We start from the raw sequence: 18,175 nt of genomic DNA on the forward strand, positions 1-18,175 counted from the left end.
ACTTTGATTCCTAAACCAGACAGAGACCCAGTAAAAAAAGAGAACTACAGGCCAATATCCCTGATGAATATGGATGCCAAAATTCTCAATAAGATACTAGCAAATCGAATTCAACAGCATATAAAAAGAATTATTCACCATGATCAAGTGGGATTCATTCCTGGGATGCAGGGCTGGTTCAACATTCGCAAATCAATCAACGTGATACATCACATTAACAAAAAAAAAGAGAAGAACCATATGATCCTGTCAATTGATGCAGAAAAGGCCTTTGACAAAATCCAGCACCCTTTCTTAATAAAAACCCTTGAGAAAGTCGGGATAGAAGGAACATACTTAAAGATCATAAAAGCCATTTATGAAAAGCCCACAGCTAACATCATCCTCAACGGGGAAAAACTGAGAGCTTTTTCCCTGAGAACAGGAACACGACAGGGATGCCCACTCTCACCGTTGTTGTTTAACATAGTGCTGGAAGTGCTAGCATCAGCAATCAGACAACAAAAGGAAATCAAAGGCATCAAAATTGGCAAAGATGAAGTCAAGCTTTCGCTTTTTGCAGAGGACATGATATTATACATGGAAAATCCGATAGACTCCACCAAAAGTCTGCTAGAACTGATACATGAATTCAGCAAAGTTGCAGGATACAAAATCAATGTACAGAAATCAGTTGCATTCGTATACACTAACAATGAAGCAACAGAAAGACAAATAAAGAAACTGATCCCATTCACAATTGCACCAAGAAGCATAAAATACCTAGGAATCAATCTAACCAAAGATGTAAAGAATCTGTATGCTGAAAACTATAGAAAGCTTATGAAGGCAATTGAAGAAGATTTAAAGAAATGGAAAGACATTCCCTGCTCATGGATTGGAAAAATAAATATTGTCAAAATGTCAATACTACCCAAAGCTATCTACACATTCAATGCAATCCCAATCAAAATTGCACCAGCATTCTTCTCGAAACTAGAACAAGCAATCCTAAAATTCATATGGAACCACAAAAGGCCCCGAATAGCCAAAGGAATTTTGAAGAAGAAGACCAAAGCAGGAGGCATCACAATCCCAGACTTCAGCCTCTACTACAAAGCTGTCATCATCAAGACAGCATGGTATTGGCACAAAAACAGACACACAGACCAATGGAATAGAATAGAAACCCCAGAACTAGACCCACAAACATATGGCCAACTCATCTTTGACAAAGCAGGAAAGAACATCCAATGGAAAAAAGACAGCCTCTTTAACAAATGGTGCTGGGAGAACTGGACAGCAACATGCAGAAGGTTGAAACTAGACCACTTTCTCACACCATTTACAAAAATAAACTCAAAATGGATAAAGGACCTAAATGTGAGACAGGAAACCATCAGAACCTTAGAGGAGAAAGCAGGAAAAGACCTCTCTGACCTCAGCCGTAGCAATCTCTTACTCGACACATCCCCAAAGGCAAGGGAATTAAAAGCAAAAGTGAATTACTGGGACCTTATGAAGATAAAAAGCTTCTGCACAGCAAAGGAAACAACCAACAAAACTAAAAGGCAACCAACGGAATGGGAAAAGATATTTGCAAATGACATATCGGACAAAGGGCTAGTATCTAAAATCTATAAAGAGCTCACCAAACTCCACACACGAAAAACAAATAACCCAGTGAAGAAATGGGCAGAAAACATGAATAGACACTTCTCTAAAGAAGACATCCAGATGGCCAACAGGCACATGAAAAGATGTTCAGCGTCGCTCCTTATCAGGGAAATACAAATCAAAACCACACTCAGGTATCACCTCACGCCAGTCAGAGTGGCCAAAATGAACAAATCAGGAGACTATAGATGCTAGAGAGGATGTGGAGAAACGGGAACCCTCTTGCACTGTTGGTGGGAATGCAAATTGGTGCAGCCGCTCTGGAAAGCAGTGTGGAGGTTCCTCAGAAAATTAAAAATAGACCTACCCTATGACCCAGCAATAGCACTGCTAGGAATCTACCCAAGGGATACAGGAGTACTGATGCATAGGGGCACTTGTACCCCAATGTTCATAGCAGCACTCTCAACAATAGCCAAATTATGGAAAGAGCCTAAATGTCCATCCACTGATGAATGGATAAAGAAATTGTGGTTTATATACACAATGGAATACTACGTGGCAATGAGAAAAAATGAAATATGGCCTTTTGTAGCCACGTGGATGGAACTGGAGAGTGTGATGCTAAGTGAAATAAGCCATACAGAGAAAGACAGATACCATATGGTTTCACTCTTATGTGGATCCTGAGAAACTTAACAGGAACCCATGGGGGAGGGGAAGGAAAAAAAAAAAAAAAAAAAGGACGTTAGAGTGAGAGAGAGCCAAAGCATAAGAGACTGTTAAAAACTGAGAACAAACTGAGGGTTGATGGGGGGTGGGAGGGAGGGGCGGGTGGGTGATGGGTATTGAGGAGGGCACCTTTTGGGATGAGCACTGGGTGTTGTATGGAAACCAATTTGTCAATAAACTTCATATAAAAAAAAATAAAAAAAATAAATAAATGCACTTAAAAGAAAATAAGATGATCAATGAACAGACCTCAATATGGAGGTGTGAAGAAGATCCACTGCTATAACCTAAACCAATAAAATATAAGACAAGGCACTTATCAGTTACTGATATTTAGAGACTTCATTTAGGGCAAGGCTTTGTAACCATAGGGTATTACAAGGAGTGTGCCACATTACTCTCGAGGATGGTAGGGTAAAGTGTGGGGTAGAGCTTCCTGGGGGCCTCCAGCAGCCTCATCCCTAGGACCCAGCAATAGCACTGCTAGGAATTCACCCAAGGGACACAGTAGTGCTGATGCATAGGGGCACTTGTACCCCAATGTTTATAGCAGCACTTTCAACAATAGCCAAATTATGGAAAGAGCCTAAATGTCCATCCACTGATGAATGGATAAAGAAATTGTGGTTTATGTACACAATGGAATACTACGTGGCAATGAGAAAGAATGAAATATGGCCTTTTGTAGCAACATGGATGGAACTGGAGAGTGTTATGCTAAGTGAAATAAGTCATACAGAGAAAGACAGATACTAAATGTTTTCACTCTTATGTGGATCCTGAGAAACTTAACAGAAGACCATGGGGGAGGGGAAGGAAAAAAAAGTTAGAGAGGGAGGGAGCCAAACCATAAGAGACTCTTGAAAATTGAGAACAATCTGAGGGTTGATGGGGGTGGGAGGGAGTGAAGGGTAGGTGATGGGTATTGAGGAGGGCACCTGTTGGGATGAGCGCTGGGTGTTGTACGGAAACCAATTTGACAATAAATTTCATATTAAAAAAAATAAATAAAATGATAGCCTGTGCCAATGAAAAATACGATCCAGGCCTCAGTTTTACCCAAGGCTTTTTACACAAGAGCTGTCTGCACAGAGCCTGACTCGGGGCTCCGGCCCACAAACCATGAGATCATGACCTGAGCTGAAGTTGGATGTTTAACCGACTGAGCCACCCAGGCGCCCTGGCTTTTGGTTTTAATTTGTACTTCCCTAAGTTCAAATGACTATTCAGTGGCTGCATGGTCTGTGGGATGAGTTTTGGTGGGAAAAATCCCAAACCGTTTCACTGCTTTGTTCACTTTTATTTCACCGTTTTTAGGAAACCATGCCTTAAAATGTCATAAGACACCCGCTAGGTAAGCCTTTGCATTTCTAGAAAAAATTTTAAACTCCAGACCCTATGGATAACATCGAAGATACTGAGAAAAATCATCAGGGCGTTTTACCAAAGATAACGAACTCGTTCTAGAATGTCAGATTGCAGTGGGCCTTAGGGAAAGTTAACAATGACCACGTCTGTACTCCAACCTGTGCCAGAGAATGCACACATGTGGAAACAAAGATTTTTCGCGCCGGCACAGAGCTGAAAGATTGTTCATTAGCCGGCAGTATGCTAACGGGTGATATGCTTGCATTTTTTTTTTTCTTTTGACTCCTCCATAAGCCAAGGGTGGCTTGAAGGGTGTGCAGAGCTTTCTGATATACAAAGTAAGGTCAATGGCCAGGTGTGTGTGTGTGTGGAAAGGGGCTCCTGGCTCATCCTCCTAGGATGGGAACTCTGGCCTGCTTGGGGACGGGGGTGGCTCTCTGAGGGCCCTAGCCTTTACTAGCCACTTACTTTGCAACAGTGTCTGCCTATGACCCAGCACTTTGGGACAGGTAAGAGCACCCACATGCTCCCAGAATTATCACGAAATCCTCCCGTCATCGTGAGTCTTCATCCATTCATCTTGCCGTTCTCATGCACCCCAATATTTGGTGCCCACTTCATATTCACCCTCCACTAAAAAGGTCCAGCACCTGATTCTGTAGCCCCTGAGGCCCCACCCCCACCCCCAAAGAAAACAGAGTCCCTGCTGTTAGGACAATACCAATGAAGGCAGGAAGGGCCATGATGACCGTGCCCCTACTGTGACTGCTTGGATTGTTGCTGTGGCTGCTGTCCTGAATATGTTCTCCCTCTCAGCTTGTCATCGGCCTGCATCTAAATTCATAAATTCTCTCAACAAGCTGCCCACCTCTCCCACTGATGTGGAAGCTGCTTGTGTATGTCTACCCCATAAATGCCAACATAACTTTCCTGAACAGCAGGAGACTGAGGGTTTACTTTGATTTTATCATTTGTGCCAAAGCCCTTCTTGGGAACCTCTGGTAGGAAAGCAGGTTTGGGGAAAGTAACAGGAAGCATGTACAAAGACAGGTGATAGCTCTTCAGTGAAACCTGGATGTCAGGGCTCAGCCTTGGGCTGGGAAGCCCCAACCTGTCAACCCCAGTGCACATGACCACAGGGGCATCTTCACAGAGCAAGCACTTGCTCCGCTTGGAGTCAGACAGTGACCTGAGTCTCCTGTATCCTGTGCACACAGACCTCAGTGAGAGTCACAACAGAGCTAGACAAAGGCAGGAAATGCCTTGAACTTCCCAAATATACCAAAGTCTCCAGTTTTTGAGAAGTTTCTAACATGGTTTCCAATATTCCATGTTTATCAATAACATGGCAACAAACATCTTTGTATACAAATATTTGTTAGAATGTTTTAAAGAATTTAAAATTCAATTGCCTGTTACAGATTACTGTCCCAGGCTCTGGTCTGCAAACCATTTTGTTTTCTTGGTTCCAATTTTAGGGTCTGAAAAAAAAAGTACTTAATATTTTGGACAATGGGACAAAATGCTCAGGAAATTTGCTTATTCCCACTTTAAATCAGGAAGGATATTGCTGGACCTCAGATAGAGGCTTCTAGGTTCTATCTCCTTCCAAGCAATGTTTGGCCTCCTGGGTCACTGGCTTTGGAAGGAAATGGCATTCCTTAATTACATTAACTAATATAAAGGAAATTTCTTCTTAAATTTTGGGAAACAATATTTTGGAAAAAAGAAATGTGGGCCAGACTAAAGGCCAGGGAATAAATAATCCAGGAACCCTACTTCCCAAGTTCTCAACTGGTTGAACATCCAGCATCCAGAAAGTAGCTCTTTTTTCCACCTTCAGGGTGGTGAAATTTACATTTGTTTTCTCCATCTCTCCTGTCTTCTCTGATAAATTCAATAGAGACATCATATTTGTAGGAGATTGTAAAAGGCACAGCTTCGGGCCTGAATTTTGATGTTTCCCATGACGTTTCTAGTTTATTGGCTAGAGAGTTCTGGGGACACTTCCAGCCTGAAGCCTCAGCAAAAAAAGGGCATACTCAGCTGGATTGGTGTGGCTTCCGCTGCTTTAACCCCAACCCCCAACCCCCAACTCAGGCTGCAGGGTGGCGGGGGGGAGAAGACTGTGCTCCCAGAAGGTCAGCACGTGGGGATGAGGAGCTGGACCTCAGAGCTGTTCATTGGCTGCTCATATCTAGCTGTTCTGGGAGAGTGGGGGTGCTGACTCATGTCTGATGGAACAGACAGCCCATGTGAGTTCTGAGCAGCTAATGGAATGGAAAGATGACAGAGGTCTAGACAGCAACAGTGACATACTTAGTGCTTATTCTGAGGCAGGGCTGGTCTGAGCACTTCCATGTACTAATTCATTTAACATTCAGAGCAGCCCATCAGCATGGGGACTAACATTATCTTCTCTTTACTGCCAAGGAAACTGTGGCGCAAAGGGTCATGTAACTTCCTCAAGGTCACACAGGTGGGCATTGATGAAGCCAGGTTTTGAATCCAGGCATATACTTTAGGTGGTTCACCTCTCAAAGGCATAACAAAACAGCACTCTGTCTGCCAATGAAAAAGGCTCAGGAGCCATGAGAAAAACCATGATCATGTTCCCGGTCCTTGGGCTCAGGTAAGACACGAAGAGAGAAGTGACCCAAGCCCCATGATTGATTGTGACTCTTGAGTACCTGATCGTATCATGCTCTCCAGACTCATAGAGCCAAGGACCCTTGATATTCTGACAATGATATGTGACATGGGGGTGGCTCTTTACTATTCATGAGGCATTTAGCATTTCTGTTCAAAATTAGAGCTCAAAATTGTAACAGAAGTTAAGTATGAAGCAGCATTAGGTCCAGAAAGCTTTCAGGTGCATGCTGCAAATTATATATTGTAAACGCTGCAGGCCATCAGTGTAATAACTGCTCTTCCCACAGAACATGGGGGCAACTTGCATTTCAAACTCTTTAAATTGAAAGAAATAAATATGTGAGAAAAGAAGCCAGGAAGCATTATGAATATATTTCCACTCTCTAGGGTGATATAAAATAACATACCATTTTGAAAATGGCTAGAATTATTCTTTTGAGGTCAGTCTAATGTCACTTGGTAGGAGGAAAAATTTACATTAATTATAAGCACTTGTACCTGTTGTTTTCCAAATCTACCTATGCATGGGTTTATTTGCAATAGAAAAAGCATTTGTGGTTTCTCTATGTAATGAGTGCATGTGTGTGCACACACACATGCACACACACACACACACACACACACACTTCCCTCTACATTTAGCAATAATGCTGTCACACTTCGAATAAAGCTGAGACCTTAAATACATGTTTAACACTTTAACTGTGGTGGTACACTTTTTATTTTTATTCCAGTCCTTTAGGTTTCCTTCCCCAGTAAACAATCTGACTGACTGGAATAGCTACAAAAGCTCTCTGTGAACATTTTCCCCAAGTATAAATTATTAGAACGCTGTTTATATAATTCACGAAAATCTTTAGTCTTATGTCCTTTTAATCTTGGTGAATCTATTGTACTGACAGTATCCTGTTTTACTCTCTGCTTAAAGATTGGATTTATTTCTTCATCTTGTCATGAAGGGAAAGAGAAATAAAATTGCACTTTCAAATGTATATAATTTAGCTTCTGCAACATATTCGCTGAGGTTCAACACTTTTATAGTTTTCACTCTTGAATTTGTCAAAGGTAATTGTTTCTATTCAGTCCTGGTGGTGTTTTGATAACATTAACTTTATCATATAAAGTTCTTATCCATTCTCGGGGTGCGTGGGGGGCTCAGTCGGTTAAGGGTCCAACTTTGGCTCAGGTCACCATCTTGCAGTCCGTGAGTTCGAGCCCCACGTCAGACTCTGTGCTGACAGCTCGGAGCCTGGAGCCTGCTTTGAATTCTGTGTCTCCCTCTATTTCTGCCCCTCCTTTACTTGTGCTCTATCTCTCTTTCTCTCTCTCAAAAATAAGTAAACATTAAAAAAAAGAAAGTTCTTATTCATTCTCAGTGATTTAATTTTTTGAGTATTGTTTGACGACTCCCCCTCCCCCATGTGCTGGAAACAACCACAGTTTGTAAGAATTTTAAGACTGCAACACGATTCAATTATTTTTTGTCTAAATGCTCTTGGTTTTGGCATTTCTATGTATAATACTTTGGACTAAATCACTTCAATATGAAAAAGAAGCAAATTTTCCTATTGTTTCTTCTGTCCTATCACCTGCCAGTGGCTGAGTGACTTCTGGAATGTGTTGCTAAAAGGAAAACCACCAGGAAGACTGAGAATCTATAAGATGACTGATTGCAAGAGAAATACAACCTCTGGCTGTCACCTGTTGTACAGACCCACAGATTTGGAGGAACCCCAGGTGAAGTCACGTACAACTCCCTTTTCCACTGATACTACCCTAGGAGAAGGTTCCAGTATCTCTGCACCCACAGGGCTGTTTATATGACCTTCTAACTGTGTTTCATGCTTTCACTCTTGCTCTCTTCCCCTGATTTCATTTTGCACAAAAGCAGACTTAAAAAATATAAATCGGATTTCTGTCCATTGCTTAACCCCCTCCAGGGTTCCCATGACTTGGGTTACCATCCAGACTTCTTCCCATGGGCGTGTGAAGCCCTGTGCAGCCTGGCTCCTGTCTTGGTCTCATGCCGTGCTCCCCTGTCCACTCCATCACAGCCACACTGGACTTCTACAGAGTTCTGGAATGCTGAACTCCTTCTAACCTCAAGGCTCCCTCCTGGACTGCTTTCCTCACAGATCTTTTGCATTTCTAATTTCATCCTATCAAACAGGAGGCAGCTCCCTTCCCCTCACACCAACATCCCACACCACTTGGTTTGACTTTCTTTCAGTTTAAAATGAATGAATGAGGGTTTTTATGGGAGTTGTGGGGTCAGGGGAACATCAGGTATGATCTTGTATTCTTCCTGAGCCAAAGGTGCAGCAATGTTTCGCTAATCATGTGTTAAGATGCCTTGTTTGTGCTCACAGCCCGTAATTTTCCCACTGCACAAGACACCTATGACAGTCCTCTGATCTGCACGTCCAGTATCCCCACCAACAGAACAAACGAACACAAGACCCTTTGTGCGAAGGCAAGTGAAGCCATCACTCACTGATAGTGGATCCGGACTCAGGTCTGTTCAGGGAGCTGATGATGACAAAGCCGAAGCCTTCGTTCTCTTTGCGGTGAATGACCACATCACTGGTCTGCAGGCTGTGGGAGGCGAAGCCTTCGGGCGGAGAGGCATTGCTACTGGGGGCGGCATGGTTGCTGTTGGTGTAGGCTGCGTAGTCACTGCGTGGAGAGCTGTGGTGGGTTGATACGGAGCCTGGACTCCTCCCGTTCTCTGGGCAGGGCTCCCCTGCAATACACATTGTACCCAAGTAGTCGGTTATTTCACAAGGGTCTTGGAGAGTGCCTCTGCTATACTAGGTGCAGTTCTAGACATTAGCATTCTTACAAGACTGGTTGGTTGATTGCCTTCTAGCCCCAAGAGTGCAGGGCATGCGAAGGGCTACAAACTTAGCTACAAACCTAGCTGTGGAGCACCCAGGTCTAAGCCCCATTCCACCCTTGACAGCAAACACAGCTAACGCCCTCACTGGCTTCCTTTCTGCTGCTTGTAGTTTATATCTTCCTCTTGTTAAATCTGCAACCCTCCAAGACAATGCCTGGTTTTATATATTAAGGTTCTTAGTTGCATAATAATAACTGATCAAAGAAGATTATAAAACAAGTGGACAGTATTTTAAACTGCAGTATGCATAAGAATTACTTAAAGAACTTGTAACAAATGTGCATCTTCAGGGTCCACCTGTGGAAAGTGTTTTCAGTAAATTTAGGAAGATTGGGCACAGGAATCCAGATGAGGCTTCCAAGTCACCATTGAGCAAAGCTGCTGTAGGATATGGTAAGTGGGGCTTACCCCCATGTAAAGGGGGTGTCCATGTAAAGGAACCCATCATAATTTTACTAAAGAGCCACGGTTTTATTTAATTTTGTGATACTCTGTTAGCCTATAAGTGTTAATTCACTCCGCACAGGTGGGAAACATCCTTCTTAAAGGGTCCTTCCCATACTTCACTTGCTCTAGGATCAGTGTAATGATGATGTTATGATAAGGGACAATGAGTTTTGAATTTCTCAGGGAGATGCTGGCGACGTTGTTCATTTATATTCTGTAGATACACTATTAATCAGCCAGAAAAACCAAACCAATATTTCCATGAGAAAACAAGCTTATTTACAGGGAGAAATGATGGAAAGTTGGAAGCCAAGAGAACCTACTTTTTAAAAATGAAAGTTCATCTGTCATCCAGAAAGAATTTTGTCATTTTAATTTAAGACCTAGGATTTGGTATTCTGATGAAAACAACCGAAGCAGGTACTTAGAATATTGTAATTAGAAATAGGATGGTTTCATCCCCATCTTACAATTTGATTAGTGTGCTCAAAAGATGTTTACGGAGCAGAGAAATAGTAAGAAGGAAAGTAATCACAATTAATGATTCCTTTTTGGATCTTTAGATATGGTCTCTGTCTTAGGACTTTGGTAGGTGTCTCATATGGCAAGTTAAAAATAATGAGCAAAAATTCCAGTGAAGGCTTTTAACTTCATAAGCTGTGATTCCATTCTGAAAGGAAAAATAATTTCATTTCAAAAATCAAAATCACTTCAAAAATCAGGGAGAAAGAACACAGACTCTAAGAGATTTTTCGTTATACTGTAAAGAAAAAGGAGCTGCCTTTATTCATATACTTGGATTAAAAACAGCCTTACAAAAATGCATTCATTTCTTGTTTGTATTTGCAGAATGATTAAGACCTAGGCTGCTGCTTATTACCATTTGATATATTCGAATTTTTCTGTAAGATTTAATTAATCAGGTTTTAATTAAAGAAAACAAATGGATACTTTACATCTGGAAGAAATGTACTGAGGTGATAAAAGAATGAAATGTCAACATCAAAGTCTTTCCCTCTTTTCCACCAGAATTTAAAAGTGCCTGTAAGATGTACCCTCCCCACCAGAAAATATCATCCAAAGACAAGCTGTTATTGTCTTGGTAAAGCACATGTCCTTTATCAGTCCTTGTGCAAGTTGGAAATAAAGTGATTAGAGATAGTCAGGAAGAAGAAAAACAATTATTAGGCTGCAACATTAAATTGAAAATCTCCTCGAGTTATTGGACCAAATCAGTAACTAAATGTCATAGGCAGTGACAAAAGAGATCTCATTTTCTGGCTGTCATATTTTTAGGGGGTTGAGGGCTGTACTTGTCAGGAGAGCGGCAACGAAGGAAAATGATCTGTCTTTGTAGTAAGTGGCTGGGAGTGGCTCTGCCATAGGGTCTAGAAGAACATCAGGCACTAAGTCAGCATGATGGTCCCTGAGTAAGCGAAAGGGCCAATCCATTAATAGAATATGGTTCTATTGCTTTTGGACTTCTCTTTCAACCTCTAAAACAAAGTTCTTTGTCTTTAACAACATGAGCACATTTAAAGCCAGGGAGTTAAGAAGATTTCCAATGGTAGATTTTGAAGGATAGAATTGATTCTGTGTTATTTTTCTACTCAGCTGGTTCTAGATCCAAATGAGACTGTCTTCTTGCCAACAATCCTTTCTGGTATAGGGCACAGATAGCATTGTTTTAGAATAATACAGTGAATGTCACAAAGTGACCAAATACCATGTGCATTTTTTTTTTAATTCACTCACTTCCAGCATCTCTGACTCATCCTTCTGGCCCACACACAAATGGGTATACAGAATTCAGTCAATTAGTGTCTACTCAAGCCAAATAATTAATTTTTAGCTTGAGCCTTGGTCATACTGGAAATCATCACTGAGCTGACTGGAAGAGGTCCCCATTTGGGAAGGCAGCAATTGTTGGCAACGTCTTCCAGGTGAGGCAGTTCCCATGAGAACAGTCAACTGCTGGCCAGGGACTGCTCCTGGCCTCCAGACCCATCTGTTATTTGGGTTCAGTGCTGGTCTATCCTTTGCTTAGTAATTGTTAAAACTGGTTGCCAATGTTTTCAAAAAGAGATTTTTACAGAAATACAGATTTCTGGTTTCTCTTGAAATATCTAACAATTATCAGCTAGCGCTGGGTAGTGGTGGCTGCCTTCACAGGGTCTGCGTTTGCAAGTCGCCCCAGTGCCGACCACCTCCCCCTTTCCCCCCAGTGTCTCCTGCAGATTCCTGAGTTACTCATTTACTCATAGAGTGAGGAGTATGCAGAGCCAAAGGGACTTGTTCAACTGGAGCCCTTGTTCCCCTTTCAGATCACACTCTGGGTACCAGGACTCTAGGGTTCTGTAACCAATTGACCTTGTCTGATTCCAGAATGTGCCTGGGCCTCTTCTCAGGACCTCAGAAGGATGGCAGCACTGTACACGTCTTGTCTTGTCTTGTCTTGTCTTGTCTTGTCTTGTCTTGAAATGTGGCTGAGGCAATGGGGTATGCTTGCACAGGCTAGAGTGTCCCCATGTATGTGCACTCCATGGGGCCTGCTGGAGCAGGGGGCTGTGCCCTGTCAATACTAGGGGTGGGCCTGCCTGCAGACATTTCAGTTTGTGCACTCCTCCTCTATACTCTTCAAAGCAGACAACTTATTTAAATGGTGACATGCTCATAGACAAAGAAGAAGCAAATGCATTTAGAATTCACAAAAAGTGTAGTAACCATGACCGGGGAATCCATTGGCATCCTAAACAATGGCTAAACTTTTCACCCAGCTTCCAAGGAAACCTTCCTTTTCTTGGCATTAAGCCAAACATTAGACTTTGCCTTGGATGTTAGAGAAAAGAGACTGATGGATAGCTTTAAGACGGACTCTAACATGTTTTGATTAAGTCATAAAACGTTCTTTCACATCAATTCTAGAGTGACACATTAGGAAATTCCTCAGAGACACCCTTCTCTCAGACGAATAATGTGTATTCAAAATAATTTGTCATTAGGTTGAACGTCTCAAAGCAGAGCTACTAAACATATAAATATTTGTATTTCCAGTGTAATAAAGCCACTCTTCTACTATCCTTGGAAAAAAACAACAGCTAGACACTGGAGCTGGTGGCATGGACAAGATATCTTTCAAAACTAGTTTAAAGTGCAAGATCTGTGGTATAATTATCTGGTAAATAAAATTGGATGAATTACTGGATGTTTCTTCATTTACTCCACAATTTCTCCTTTTTGAGGATCTAGCTCATTGAAAACTCTGCCTTTCTATCTTTAGTGTGTACACTTTAAATATATTTTAATATGTGCTGCAGGTTTTTTGTGTTACTTTAATTTCTGGCCAATGTCATTAACCAGTTGGTATCTCTCCAAATAGATGTGGTTTTCTCTTGAGCATGAACTTGGAGCCAGTGCCCGGCATCTTCTGAGGAGGGGCAGGATGTTTGTATAAGCCGAGGCAAGCATAACGCTAAAGGCTTTAACCCTTATGACCTCTCCTCTTCCCAGCCCCTGATACCTCCACTCTCTTTAGGCAGGAAGGGAAAAATCCGCCCCTCTTCTCATTCACTCAATCTGTCTCTTCACAAGCTGATTGCTCACTTCCCTTCAGCTCTGAACCATCTTCTCGAAAGCCAGGCTTGCACCTCCCACTGCTTTTGCTTAGGAAAGCCTAATAATAATGATAACAGCCCTTGAAAAGGCATCTCCACTGTCATATCCATTTGTAGTTGTCCCTTCTCGCTGTTGGAGAAACAGCAGCTCTGAGGAAAGGCTGTCTTTCTATGCTTTTAAAAAATCTGTTCCAACCTATTTCTAGGCGTTTACTTTACTATCAGAGTATCCTTTCCTGAACTTAATCATTTTCAATACTGATGAAGCTTTCAAGGAAGAGTGAGCCAAATTAACTTGCAAACTCTCCTGGTGTGAATGAGCAGTCTGCAGCAGAGCATTTTCAAAAATTAAATGCACTTGAAATGCACTCGAAAGCCTAATGAGTAGAGTTGGTAAGAACTGCAGCAAGGAGCATCTTCACAAGAGTCACATGATCTGCAAATTGCAAGAATACATTTTTGCAGCATTTGGCATACACTCCAATAGCTTGGGTTGATTAGAACAAAATTTAATTTGCCATAATCAGCTGGTGGCAAGGGGAGCATGAAATTATGTTGTTGCATCAGTTTTGCACTTTGCAGTATATTTCCTTGTAAATCAGGTATCTTTTAAATTTATCTTTGGGTCACAGAACATATAGCTCAGCAAACTTTTTATTAAAAATCACTCTTAGTGAGAGAGACAGTTAAATGTTAACCAAGCAAACACTGTCATCCTCCTGGCATCTTGCCCAAGGATACGGCATAATTCAAGGTGTTTTACTTCTTTGGGTCAAGTGGTATGCCATGAATTTCTGAAGATGAATGTCATTTCGTAGCAAAACCTCCATACCATACAAGATATATAGCAGTCTCTACTGGTGAGGGCTGACAATTCTTCTGACTTGCCCTTTTAAATGATTGCCCTTGATCAAAGTCTAGTTTTTAGAAGACTCAAATAGAAACGGGGACTTTTAGTTCAATTACTGTCCTATCTTCCCTAGTCATTCACAGCTTGTGATTAGTTGGTGTCCCCCCACCACTTTTTAAAATTCAGATGTGTTATAGTAATAACACATATGGAAGACTCCTTATGTTACCGAGTGACATTTGCTAAAGGTTGGCCTCGCGTCTTTGAATTCACTGGGGGTGGGCTGGGCGGGGGCCTGAGGTGGCAACAAGCACTGGCTGGGGAGCTAAGAGCCTCTGCATTATCACTGACTCGCTGAAGACTTCGGGGAAGCTACTGAACCTCTGGGCCTCGGTTTCCTCATCTGTAAACATGAGTGAGCTCACGCCACTCAGGTCCCTCCTAATCTCTCTGAGGAGGTCCAAGGGGCTGAGCAGAGAGGCCGGTGGCCACGAGGGCAGAAGGTGACAGAACATCGTCGGTGCTGTTCCTCTTGTAATTCACAGGACAAAGCACAGGCAATTTGGGACCCCATTCCCAACAGTACTGAGTGCTTAGATTACAAAAAATAGTTGATGTTTGTAACAGACATATTCATAAAAATATAAATCTTTTTTGGGGGGACTGAGATGGTGGAGAGAGATGAACTGAATCCTATTATGAGTGTGAAGAGTGACTGTTGAAAGTTAAGTCTTTGGTGTGTTCTTTTATGAAGCTGAGACATGGTTGTAAAGGGAATAACTGCTTCTGATTGATCGGTTTCATAAGTTTGGAATTAAATGAATTGCGTTTTCTAAGAGTGACGTACCACTGTATTTTTGTCATAGTTTTATTGTTACCTTTTATCAGGCTCTACAACGGAGGCTAATTTTCCATCCTAGTTGCCTTATTATGGTATCAAAATGCTGTGGTTCTTCGTTTGTAAACACAATGAGGAACATTTTCAAAAGCTGTGTTTTTTCACTGCTGTAATGTTCCTTTTATAACGAGCATCCACCAAAGAGCAAAGAGCATACACATCACAAATTAGCCCCAGGCTTTGCTAGAAATTTTTAATGACTACACTGAAAACATAGGCCTGAAAGACTGCTTGGAATTATACTACTGGGGTGAAAATCTGCACTTTCAAAATCACAGTTACATTTGGAATATCTAGGGTGACTTTTTTCCGTGTGTAAAATAGACACTGACTTAAAATTTGGTTTCAAGTGTCCTTACCCTGTCCCACAAAAGCATTTCAGCACCTAATCCCCAACCCTAACCGCTGGCTTTAGTCACACACCTCCACATAGCACCTTCCTTCTCACAGTGAGGTTGACCTGCCCGTTCCGAGCTGCATGGTGCATAAGGTCGATGACATAGCGGTGGGTCTTGCCAGCCACTGGAATCCCGTCGACATAGACCAGCTCGTCTCCTGGGTGTAGGCGGCCGTCTCTGTCGGCTGAACCCATGGCAATGACAGCGCCAATCAAAATCTAGAGACGCGGTGAGAAGGGAAGGATATTTACATTTCAACTTTTCCTCCCATATCTATATATATATAATTTCTTTATGTAAATACATAGTAATAATAGACAATAGATGATAGTAACTGATAGTAATAATAGTAATAGGTAATAATATCATTTATAGATCTAATTTCTTTATATATATGTACAACTTGGTGTAAAGTTTTATTTCCACCTTCTACCCCTTACTCCAAACCTGAGCATGTACTTGAAAACTGAAAAATGAGGGGCTGCAGGGTTTCTTTCTTACTCTTCCAGTTTGCTAACTCCTTCTAGAGAAATTAACATTTTGAACTTGCTGCATTTGCTTCCTGGCCCACTAGTCATCACCCTTAAGGAAAATTCTAACCCCAAATAACCTGATGTTATTGGCTACCGTTCATGAAACAAGTTGGGGATTGAATCTTGGTTCCACTTCTTATTTGTGTGGCCTTGGGCAAGTCTTAACCTCTGTGAGCCTCAGTTTCTTCACATGCAAAATGGGGAAGTAAAGTAATGGGGGCTACTTTACAGAGTTGTTGGGAGAATTGAATGAAATGATGCACGTGACGCATTTAACTTTGCTTGAGGCAGATAGTGAGTGCTCCAAAAATGTCAGGGAAACTAGCTGCTTGTGCATATTATGAAACTGATACAGGTTCAAAACGTTTTTGTTTTTTGCTTTGCTTTGAAAGGCTGGAGATAAGGAGAAAATAAAATAAAAACAAAGCAAAACTTGTAGTTGGCTTTTCTGGCCATTTGATTTTAGAAAAGTCTCAGTCAAACCTCCTCCCAGTTTTTGCTCCATTCCTTTGAATACTTCCTTAGAGCATTGTCCCCTGCACAAAGAACACCCCCGGTTCTGCCTGTCACTGGAAATACTTCTGATGTTTAGGTGACTATCATACCCGGAAATGGGGAGGTACACATCTGGGAAACGTGTGAATTGTAATTCCCTGAACGAGTAATCATAATAAAAGGCATAACATAAGGTTTCCCTCTTCCCATTTGAAATATTTAGGTTAGTATCCATCAGCAAGGCTTTATTTTCTCTGTCATTGAAAAGGCATAGTACTAAATATTTTAGTTTTGCTATTTAACCTACAGATAAATTTTCCAATACATGGACAATGGACATCCTTTTTCTTTTCCCAAGTGGCTTAGCCATACAGCTCTGAAGGCAGTTGTTACCCTTAGCCTGATAATATTACAGAGACTGTAGTCTAAGTTTTATTTTAAGTCTTTATAAAATGATCCCTTGCTCATAGACTATTTCTTTCAGGCACAATGATTTCTTCCAAATTGCCGATCTGTGGATCCCAGCTAATTTGGAGAGTTGCTGCTATGTGACCTGCAGGCTTACAGGTCTTCAGGTGTGGAAGCAGACAGATTCTTACTTGGTCACACTGCTCAGTGTGGCCTGTTAACATGGCAACCAGGTCTGAATGCCCAGGACTTCTCAGGTATATGGAAAATTAGAGTCTGAAGAGTATTCTCTTTTCCCTGAGGACTTCACAGCCTTCGTCCACTGAATTTTATCCATAGGAATAAAAAGTCCTTTATGACTACAGCTGCTTTTCCCCTATTCCTGGGGAGGGGGTGGGGGTAGATTTGCTTCTATGTGGAATTATTTGTGCTCTGATCGGTGATTCATTAGTGCTATCACAAGGAAAACCACACGTATCCTGCCTTAGATTGGCTGCATAGTGTGGTTCCTCCCCTAGGACACTCTGCACCCATTTACTATAGGCCAGTAGTCGGGCACGCTTCTGACATTCTCCATTTCCCTTATTGTCATGCCAACCTGAATTTAGGAGTTTCTTTCTAAAGATGTTCCAATCTATTCTTCATAAGACTCAACCTGTTAAGAAGCCCTTCAAAGATTTGCTAAGTGCTTTGTACAAAAGCCAGTTAAAATGAATGTTTATGTTTGTCCACAGCCCCTTGAAAAGCTGCATTTAGCTGGGTTAGTCCCTCAAAATGCTTCAACCTTTAGATTTCCTACATGCCTTAGTGAGAGAGTTTATAGCTAGTTACAGAGAAAAAATGGCTCATGAACTCCTTGGCTGGTAATTATCAACTTTAAGCTATAGTTCTGATTCTAACTGATGAAAGTGAGCCAAAATATAGGTTACAACTGAGAGATCCAGGGCTGCAATTGGGCCCTCGACAAAAATAGTAAAAACAAAATTTCACTTTGGAAAAAAAAAAAAAATCCAAAATGTCACATTGGAAAATTCCCATTCCTCCCTTGCTGTAAGCAGACAGCAAAGATATAAAGATACTCTTGAAGTTATCTTCTGTGTTACTAGGTGATACTAGTATAGTATCATCCATTAAAAGGACAATCCCAGTAGGGGCGCTGGGGTGCCTCAGTCGGTTAAACATTAAAGTGTCCGACTTTGGGGGCGCCTGGGTGGCGCAGTCGGTTAAGCGTCGACTTCAGCCAGGTCACGATCTCGAGGTCCGTGAGTTCGAGCCCCGCGTCGGG

General features: G+C 41.7%; 1 protein-coding gene across 2 annotated transcripts in view; it reads right to left on the bottom strand.

The window, feature by feature from the left end:
* The window catches only part of MAGI2 (membrane associated guanylate kinase, WW and PDZ domain containing 2), a 1,354,570-nt gene that overhangs the window by 147,169 nt on the left and 1,189,226 nt on the right, over window positions 1-18,175 (bottom strand). For both annotated transcript variants that reach the window (XM_047096111.1, XM_047096110.1), the window contains 2 exons: window positions 15,480-15,672; window positions 8,843-9,091 (listed from right to left, as the gene is read on the bottom strand). In XM_047096111.1, the coding sequence (XP_046952067.1) occupies window positions 8,843-9,091; window positions 15,480-15,672 (442 nt within the window). The remainder of the gene's footprint in view (window positions 1-8,842; window positions 9,092-15,479; window positions 15,673-18,175) is intronic.

Source organism: Lynx rufus, unplaced genomic scaffold, assembly GCF_022079265.1.
Source record: "Lynx rufus isolate CCGP_SWC_20201006 ecotype Redwood Valley unplaced genomic scaffold, mLynRuf1.p SCAF_4, whole genome shotgun sequence".
Lineage (NCBI taxonomy): Eukaryota > Metazoa > Chordata > Mammalia > Carnivora > Felidae > Lynx > Lynx rufus.